A 10,567-nucleotide genomic window follows, 5' to 3' on the forward strand; every position below is an offset into this window, starting at 1 on the left:
CGCCGCTCGTTTCCATACATAAACATTCAGATACTGTACCCTTACAATCCCGACGGGGACCACCGGCTCAGGCAGAGGAAAAAAAGGTTGCAGAAGTTCTCAGCATTTACCATAGAGCGAGTTAAGTACGAAACATAGAGCGGACACTTAACATTTCAATTATAACTAAGGATTAAAGCCATGAAAAGAAAAGGGTTAGAGACTTTATGTCTATATAGTCACCAACTCTATGTAGTCTGCCCTGGAGTGATAGGTTTTCTAGAATCTCTCAGGGAAACACTGTACATAATGCTAATTAACTACTTTGCTTTGGCCCCTGTAAGTTATGGTGCTGGTCTGCAATATAAGGTTGCTTAGATTAGTTGTTCTCAACTGGTATGGCATCAGGATCCACAAACAACCCTGGATGACAAGCCGCGACGCAAATACGACTTAGACTTATGAAATAAAATGTAAAATATTGTCTTTTCCTCAAAATGTGTTGAATAAGCATTAATAAAGCAAATAAAGCATAACAATCATTTATCCTGTTACCTGCCATCTTAGGTTTAGGGTTTGGTTTAGGGTTAGCAATTATGCATATCCAAATCTCAAAGTGTATTGCCTTGAGAGCTTGCAGCCTATATTCCAGTGTGATACCTCACTTGAAAGCCAAGACCTTCTAGTTTCTAAAACTGTGTAATGTGTAAGATCTATGTGAGTGAAACACAACTTACATCACATTTGCCGTTCCTATCCCTAATCATAACCCCAACCCCCTGATCAGGGGAGACGGCAAGACTCAAATAGTGATTCTGTATTTCTTCTGTACATGAATATTAAAGCAGTACTAAGTTACGTGTTTACCATAATAAATCCTTTTCGTTGACTCTCTAGAGGTAATACAAGTGTTAATGGGATGATTGAGGGGTCTTTCATCTCTCCCTGGCGTCTCTGGTCAGAAAACCACAATTGCAACTTTGCTGCCTCCAGGTTGGAGGCCCCAATACACACTAATAGAATCACGAAAAAGAAGCTAACAGGCTAACGGGCAAAGCCAACTGTGGGCTAGCATCACTTTACAGCCAAGTTTGAGTGAAAAAAATGATCTCCATTGTGTAATTGGATGTACAATATCCCTCTCTCCCTTCGTCTTTTCTGTCAGAGTAGTATTTACTCTCAATTAATGAGTAAAAACCGTAACATGCTACGACACCTGCAGTGGTGCTTATGGCCTCTAGGGGCATGACTTACTTAGTACTGCATTAAAATTAATGTTTTCTGGGAAAGGCTTGTGACACTGAAAACGGTTCTGCGACCTGCTTTTGGGTTCCGACCCACCAGTGGAGAACCACTGCACATTTGCAAAGGAGCATAGAGGGTATTCACATAGTACTGCACATCATTTTAATTCTGAACAGAACCCTCATCCTTCTGTAAAGAGAAAAATAAATAAAAATATCAGTGACCACATTTTCAATAAAAATCATTCTAAAGAGCTGCAGAGAAATAAGACATACTTTTTAATAAAGAGGTCAATTAAGGTTAGAGTTAGGGATAGCAATTATACAATCTCAAAGCGTATTGACATCTTGCAGCCGATATGCCAGTCAAGACCTTCTAGTTTCTAAGACTATGTGTAAAAAGTTCTGTGAGTGAAACACAACCTACATCACATTTGTTGTTTATAACCCTATCCCCTAACCCTTAACCCTAGCCACCTGATCAGGGGTTGACGACTACTTGGTGCAAAAGGTTTGGAAAATACCGGTCTAGTGGATAAGGCTGTGCACACTGAATAGTATTATGATCCCAGCAAAGTGAGTTTGAGTCCCAACTACTTGGACAGTTTGCTGGATGTCGCTCCCCGCTCTCCACCCCCTTTCGCTCGGAACTGTCTAATCCAATAAAGCAAATGGACCAAAAATCCTTTGAAAAATATACTGAAATATTTGAGTGTTTTTAATGGGTGGCAAAAACCCCTGCTGGATCATTGAGCTCCCCAAAACACCAAGGTATTCATTTTAGTCAATGTGGCCCACACCTATTGCAAGGTCGGTGAACTTCGTTGCTTAAGAACTGACCTAAAAGCAACTCAAAAAATGCATACAGTTCCTGAGTTAGATTTCATTCACGCCATCACCTTAATTCACTGCCACCTTGCATCCAAACACGATGAAAACCCAAACTAAAACCCAAACTTTCTGCCGGTCCTGGCTTCTATACGTCAGAGCGCCTCTCGTCTCTCTGTCTTGCAACATCACTCTTCTCCCTCTCTGAACGTTTGTGTTTTTTCCCACTGATTTCCTCTGCGCTTTAGTCCCAGCAGGTTTGAAGAATCCGCAGCTCGGTCAGTGATAGACGACGAGGTTTACTGCTGCGCGTTTTAGGAAGAAGAAGCCTTGCCGTTTGCGAAGGCGAGCGAGAGGAGCAAGAGTTTGCAAGAATGGCATGTAAAGTTTGGTATTTTTGACGGAAATACAACTTGTTTTTTAAAGTTTGGGTTTGTGGTGTTTTGTGCATTGTCTGTCTGTGTCTCATCCAGTCGGACGCAGAATTGGCACAAAGAGCTTCCTACAAACATTCACTTTGAGTTTACTTCATTACCATCAACTCACTTCAGGTTTATGTGGGGAAAAAGGTTGAAAAATAAAATGTTCATACACCTTTCACAGCCAAGCGATTTCTTGATTAATCGTGAAAATAATATCAGTGTGTTTGCCCTGATTACAGTTTCATATATTAAAGTAATAAGAGTCATCCTGGTACTCCTGACAGTCTGCAGATGAGTCATATGCAGAGGATGATAAATAAATAAAGTTTAAAGAGTAGGTATTATGCTTTTTGCAGGGATTTTATAGGACTCTGTATATTGTTACTTTTTTTTTTTTCTATATCGGTACTTGAACAATACCTTTTTCTAGACCTATACTAAAATATGTGTCACCGAGAACCAGAAAACAGAACAATAATGTTTGGAAGATCTGCAAATTTACAATATCGGGTTCATCTCCAATGACGAGAAATGTGTGCAAAATAGGAAATCATTTTGAGGAAAAATATGATAAAATTGGGAGGAATTGTAGCAAATAAAAAAGTGGAAAATGGGGAAAACATTCTGAAAAATAACTGGGGGAAAAAATATCTTTGCCGAAACACTTCCTTTAATGCTGTCCCTGGACCAACAGCATCAATTTTTTTTTTTAATTTTTTTTTTCCGCACCTGCTTTCGATACTTTTATTTTTTCAATACCAGTAGTACCGAAGGTTTTTTCTTTCTTTTTTTACCATACTGGTATTATTTAACGGTCCACAGCCCAAGTATTTGATAATAATCCACACATTTTTTTACTGTCTTATACATTGGTTATTATGTTTTCACTTTGCGACAAAGAGATTAACCTTAGATTATTAACCAAAGATGGAGAGGTGAGGAAAGCATTTCTTGAGCTTTTTGGGAGCTGAGAATAGCCACTAATAATAACTAATTAGAATAGCCACTGGTGAAGATTCATTGATTACTCAAAGCTGTGCGAGTGGGTCACAACACAGCTCCAGGTCTGTTTTTGACAACACTGTAACATGGTAAAAAAGCTCTAAAAAGTGTATTTTGCTTGCTTAATGGTAGTGGTGGAATAACATTGGTTTTGTCTTTCAGTAAAAAGGACCTTTGTGCTCCCTGGAAGTTGTGAAACGTGCTCTTAAACGTATCCGTGTGAAGAAAAGGGATGTTAGAACTGCGTGACTAACAATTTATGTGGACGGCAAACCTACATCATGCTTACTCATAGTGGGAGGACGAGTAGCCAAAAATTGTTCTCGGGAGTCCTGGGGATATTACTCAAGTGCAAATAAAAAGGTAAACAGAACTGATTCCTATATTGTTCTCTGTGAATTTCTTTTCGTTGCAAACTCAGAATTCGGACGCTTTGCTGGACCTCCTCCCAGTCTTGTCCCGGGGCTCCACAAACACTCTGGAATAAATGGCTCCCATCTGTGCCGGCTTTTTTTTTTCTCGACGTTGCAACAACATCCCTTTCACCGTCCGACTGCGGCCAATTGACATCGCACTTACATCGCGGCTGGGAACGAGACCACGGGAGATGATACGGTCAGGGTTTGGATGTGACGTAGAATGGAGTTAAAGGAAGTTGTTTTTATTAGTTAGAGTCAGTGCATCTCATTTAGGTGGCACAGTGTCTCAGCAGTTAGTCCTCTTGTCTCTTTGCAAGAAGATCCTATTCCTATAGACATCAGGTGATCCGGATTTCCCTGCCTACTCAAAAACAATAGGCACATTAAGCTTATTCAGCCAGGTACTCCTGACCAAACCAGCTCACGATATGGAGATTAGGCCCCTTAAAGGAACAGGCCACCGTTTTTACATACTGAGATACCTGTCTGGTCTTTGTGCGTGCCCGTGGAAGAGGTGGTAGCTTCCAACTTCATCCCTGTTTGGAGTTATAGGAATACATTGGGAGAGGCCAAATGCTAACATCTTTGGTCGTTTTGCGCGACTGAGGGCACGCACAAAGACCAGACAGGTACGCCTGTTCCTTTAACATGATGTAGACCAATGGTTTACCAATGCTTTCTGCACTTGTACCTCTTTCTTTGCTCAAGTAATTCCACTTATGACCTGACCCTCTGACCAAAAACCCTGAAGAACTTAAATTCAGACTTGATCAATTTAACTCAAACCAAGTCTGTGGTACCAATGCTCAAACAAAGGCAGTGAACTTAATCTAAAAACGGTGGTATACGTGCCACTGGTGCCACTACCTTCTTGGGCATCTGCATTTTTAAACTGTTTCCTTTTAACTGGAGCCTGAAACATAAATGACACTAGACCATTTTTCTTTTTATTGATTAGACATGGTTTGCACTAAATTTCAACACCAATGAGGCCAATTTCGGACTCTTTTAAGATCTGGTTTCGTCCTTGACAGGTCACCGTTATTACATACTGAGATATGTTCTTACCTAAGCTTAGATGAGTTGATGCGTACCTATCTGGTCTTTGTGCGCGCCCTCAGTCACACTACACAACGACCAAAGATGTTGTTAGCACCTCTCCCAGCATTTTCCTATGGCTCCAAACGGGGGTGAAGCTGGAAGCGACCAAGCTCTTCCACGGGCACGCACAAAGACCAGACAGGTATGTATCAACTCGTCTAAGCTCAGGTAAGAACATATCACAGTATGGAAAAACGGTGGCCTGTTCCTTTAATCTAGGTCTGGTGGTACTTGGAGGGTCAAATATTTCATGGAAGTATGAAAGCCCCCTGTGCTAAACAATAACTACATCAGGGGTCTCCAAGTTTTTTTTTTCTTTAACCCGGGGAACTACTTTTATGCAACAAAAACACGAGTTTTGTTCTTATGCATCTAAATTGTCTGACATCAAGATGGAGAAGAAGCTTGAAGTTGATTGAAAACATTGATCTGCTCCGTAACCGTTCTCCAGTGTGTGTGTCCTCCCTGTGACCTGCGTTGACACGAGTGAAGCGGATCTGCCACACTCGATCAGCGGACCACACCCACCGATCAACGAACGGCGGCGGGTGTGGATGTGGTTGACTTCTCACATACTGGATTTCCTCCAAAAGGTTTCCTCTGCCTCTTTTGTTCGCCGCCCTCTTGAAAAAACATCACGGACCGCTTTGTATAAATCACAGGTGCGGGAGTTGACACCCATTAAAAGACGCAACTGTTTGTTTAACCAAGCCCCCCCTCCTCCCTCCCTCCCCGGCAAACTTTCAGCTAAAACAACGACTGCTCCAAAAGGACGAGGGAAAAGGTCTTCGGTAAAGAGCCCTTTCATTGTCCATTGCATCCAACCAAGTTTCTCTTCAAGTGGAATGATCATTTCTACTTACTGCTTTTGAAAAATTGCATCAGGTTTTTTTTCCAAGATGCTAAACGTGGGTACCGTTAAAGTTTTGATGCTGTTGGTCCAGGAACAAGCATTAATGGAAGCTCAAATTATTATCTTTCTACCCATTTTGCCTAATGTTTGCCCCATTTACCACCATTTTCCCCAAATTATTCCCCATTTTCTCACATTTCTTAGCATTGGAGATGAACCCAATGTAAATTTGCATATCTTCCACACATTATTGTTCTGTTCTCGGGTTCTAGATGAACTATTGAACTATTATTGAGGATATTAAAAAATATGGACAGTCTGGAGTCTGCTCCTGCTGTGGAGAAGAGAGAGGCTGCAGTGGCTTTGTCTCCCCCGCAGCTGTGACTCAGCGAGGTGACATAAAAGTACAAAATACTGAAGCGTGACACCCTTTTTACTAAGAGCACAGTGTTGTAGTATCCCGCACGCCTCGGTCTAAGTACTCGCCTTGTCACGTATCTACACGTACCCAGTATACGCTAGAGTTTCCACTACACACAAGGACCGCGGTTGTTGTAGGTGGTGCACCCACAGACGCGCACGCTGGAATGCACATTGCTTAAAACTTTTGTGCACCGCGATGAGACCAATGTGGGAAATTATTATGAAAGTATTTGGAGGTGCCAAGGCAAATACTAGAGGAAAGAAGCAGCTAAAAGACATCTATGACGGAAGGCAAGCGACAAGCTAATGCTATGCTAACACCAGCTAAAGTTGTGCTAACAGGAACAATGGTATCATCGGCAAAATTCCCTTGTAGAACAGTGGCATGATGTTGTGAAATATTACTTTCGTATGACCTGTAATAACACCAGGAGTAGTTCGACATCCGCGCAGTAAAGTGAAGATATTACTGCGCGGATGTCGAACTACACCTGGTATTATTACGCCTTACAATATAGTTCCCCTTTTTATCCACTTAGAAAATCCATATTGTTTAATTTTGTGTAATTATACTTAACGTGGAAGAGCTTGGTAGCTTCTATCTTCACCTCGTTTGGAGCTATATAGGAGAGGAGGAGAGGCTAAATGCTAACGCCGTCTGTGCTGTGTTTACGTGATAGAAGGCCCGTGTGAAGACCAGACAGGTACAAAAGAACTCGTGTAAGCTAAGGTAAGAACATATCTCAGTATGTAAAAAACGGTGGCCTATTCCTTTAAAAATAAAGCATCAAAATAGCGACGAAAACGAGGATGAAAATGCAACAAAAACAAACAAAAAAGCGGCAAAAGAGCGATACAAACGGGCCAGAAAATCAACAAAAAGACAATGGAAAAACAACAAAAAATACAACTAAAGAGAGAGGAAAAAGCAACAGAAGAGCATCAAAAAAGTGAGAAAAGGTGAGAAAAGTGACACAATGAAAACACTGCGAAAAAGTGACAAAGAAGAAATGAAAAAAAGAAGTGACGCTTGAGCAACAGTAAGTGACAAAAACATGGCAATAAACGACAAAAAATGTGACAAAAAAAGTTCAGATTAACTTTCATATGATGCACTACACTAGTCTGGATTCGAATTGCTGACTTTTTGGATCCGTAGAAGAAAGCTCGGACCAACTGAGCCACTGTCACCACATTTGCATTACAATGAGAATGCAAACACAACTACATTCACTTTTTCAGACAAACAGCTCCGAACTTTGTGAAAATTTGACACGAACAGACGACAAAATACAACTTTTTACAAAGCTCCTTCGATTGTTTTCCCATGGTGTGATGAGTTCCCATAGTTTGCTGTTCCCATGATGCAGCAATTCTCCTAATTATTCTGTAAAGCCAACACCGACATACAAAGTCCAATCCTCCTCCGCCACAGCCTCAGACAAAAGTGGCCGCAGTCTCAAGGCTCGACACGCTTTTGAATGAGCCTTTTCTTTCGCACTGTTCTCTCTAATGGGGCCTCATTGACCCCAATAAAAATCAGCTCCAAAAAAACGGCTCCATAATACTCCCACTGTTACGTTTACTGCGGCGCTCAGAGTCACCAAACTATTCGACCAAGCAGCTCTTAATCGGGTTTCAGCGTCCCAGAAGTTATAACATTTTGCTGTTTGTCTTCAACTCTTAAGTCGCGGCTTCTAAGTAATGGGTCAGCGACACACACAGGCGGCTTTTGTTCTTCCCTCAGCCCCGCACTTGTGACTTTCAGCATTGTTTTGCTACTGTTTGATGCATGCATGCCACGCTTATAAGAACCTCTTTACCCCGGGCCACTTTTTCAGATTGTCGGGGAAAACGTCTACATGACTATCGGCTATTTTCACGACCGAGTTCACTGAGTCTAAAAATCATTCTTTCTCTTTTACTTTTTCGATGAATTGTTTTGCTCTAAAGTTGCCCATTGTTTCCAATTTTCTTTTCAGTTTTGAAATTTCCCCTCATTCCTCTGTCTGCGAGTCTTCGGAAAGGAAATATGCACAGACGTTTGTGGCTTGTAAAATGTGGTATTTGAGATAGATAGATAGATAGATAGATAGATAGATAGATAGATAGATAGATAGATAGATAGATAGATAGATAGATAGATAGATAGATAGATAGATAGATAGATAGATAGATAGATATTATTGATAGCTTTTTCAATCATTTCATGTAAAGGAAACTGGTGTAAAACTATCGAATCACCACAGGCATTTCCAAAACTAAAGACATAATTAGAAAAATAAAAAAAAATGCAGTATCCAAACTATCATAACATCATATAAACCAGATTTTAAATGTTTTGCAGCTTAAATTGTCATAAATGCTCATTACATTTCTTTACAGAAGGGGGTCTCGACTTGTTGGTTGAAGGATTTTGGGGGTTGCGGCCTGAAAAGTTTGGGAACCCCTGATCTATATAACCATCGCACTGATAAAACGACACGTTTGCCAATGGAATTTGTTTTGCGAATTAAAATGAGGAAAAAAGTCCAAATAAGATGATCTTATTGCACTTAAAGATTAGAAAACAAACCTAGATGTATTAAAAACATGAAAAACGTTTTTTTTGTTTTTTTTTTTGTTAAAGCTGCATTATACGACTTTTTTATGTGAAAAATAAAGTTGATATTTGTGCGTGTTTGACTTTGTAGTGACCGAGCGGCTGTGTGAGTGGTCAGCACGGCGCCTCTGCTTTCCATCACAGTGGCCTCTTGGACGGTCCAGGATAAACAGTTTTCTAGGTTTTCTCCGCAGATGGAGGAGCCTCTCACCAGAAAACCTACCAAACAATTGATCCTGGAGCTTTGTAGAAACCGCTGTGATGGAAAAGTAAAGGCGTCACGCTGACCACTCACACAGCCGCTGGGTCACTGCAAGGTCAAACACGCACAAATATCAACTTATTTTTTCCACATAAAAAAGTTGCATAATGCAGCTTTAATGAGTCAGACTTTCTGAAGTAAAGGTCATACATTCCATATCTCATCAAGATATCTTTTTTCCAGTTATTCAGGCGCATCCCCTGTTTCACACATCACCAAAAAAAAAGTCGAAAACATAATTGCATCATCGTTAAAGGCTCCTGCGCGCGCTCACCTGTGGGCAGCGTGGCCTCCGTGGCGTTGGGCTGCGTCATGGCGATGCACACGTCGTCCTGCGGGAACTTGTCGCACTTGAGCATCACCGGCCAGGGGAACCCGAAGGCCTCCATGATCGGGGTGCAGCCGTCCCGCACCGCCTCGCACAGCCAGCGGCACGGGTAGATGGGTCTCTCCAGGCACACGGGCGCGAACAGCGAGCAGAGGAAGACCTGCGTGCCCGGGTGGCAGTTCTTGTGCACCAGCGGCACCCAGCTGCTCGCCTGCTGCTTCACCTCCGCCATGCTCTCGTGCTCCAGCAGGTTGGGCAGCAGCATCTGGCTGTAGCCCACGGTGTGGCACAGGCGCAGGTCGTCCGGGATGTCCACGCACTGCGGGGGCTTGCCGTAGCCGCGACCCCCGTTGTAGGCGTCCGAACTCCAGCCCAGGTACTCGTACTCGGAGGCCGCGCAGGAGTAGGCGAGCGCCAGTGCGAGCAAACTCCGGATGAGACTCATTTTTGGAAGGGAAAAGAAAGAAAAAACAAAGACACGTCGCAGTCCCAAAGTCTAAAATGTTTGCAAAGAAGTCCTCGGTAACTCCAGTCCTCTCTCTCTTTCTCTCTGTCTCTCTCTCTCTGTCTCGTGCTGTTCTCGCGTGCGCGTCTCTGCCCGAAGTGGAGAGCGAGTGCCGAGCGCGGAGGAACAAGAGCGGGTTGTAAAGTGCGCAGCGGCCAATGGGAGCCGTCTGCGCCTTTTGGCTCTGCGCGCTGTCACTCAAAAGCGCTTAATTACCAGTGTGTAAAACTCTGCAGGAGCCCCGCGGACCCTCCCCTCCCCTCCCTCCCCCCCCTCTCTCTACTCTCTCTCTGCCCCCCACTTTGTACTTCCTTTGTCAAAACAAAACATCCACGAACTCAAATGAGAGCCACGGGCTTGCGCTGCGGAGGAGCGGGTCCTATGCGCCGGAGCAGTTTCGGAGATATGATAGGACACAGGGGCGGACTGGCCATATGTCCATTCTGGAAGGGCACAGAAGGGCCACTGACTCTAGGGCCACCAGTCCCGCCTCAAGCTTTACCCAAATCTAAAAGCTAAAAAGAAAAGCATCAAAATAGCGTGAAAAAGAGGATGAAAAGTCAACCAAAACATGAGAAAAACACGGACAAAAAACGATA

The 10,567-nt window shown here is 42.8% G+C and overlaps 1 protein-coding gene across 1 annotated transcript in view; it reads right to left on the reverse strand.

The window, feature by feature from the left end:
- The window catches only part of LOC306972172 (secreted frizzled-related protein 1-like), a 35,443-nt gene extending 25,306 nt beyond the window's left edge, over positions 1-10,137 (reverse strand). The window contains exon 1 of the mRNA XM_079568685.1: positions 9,410-10,137. Within this exon, the coding sequence (XP_079424811.1) occupies positions 9,410-9,908 (499 nt within the window). The 5' untranslated portion in view covers positions 9,909-10,137. The remainder of the gene's footprint in view (positions 1-9,409) is intronic.
- Between the last annotated feature and the right edge of the window lie 430 nt (positions 10,138-10,567).

The sequence above is a fragment of the Gobius niger genome, assembly GCF_951799975.1.
Source record: "Gobius niger genome assembly, chromosome: 1".
In the NCBI taxonomy this organism is placed as follows: Eukaryota; Metazoa; Chordata; class Actinopteri; order Gobiiformes; family Gobiidae; genus Gobius; species Gobius niger.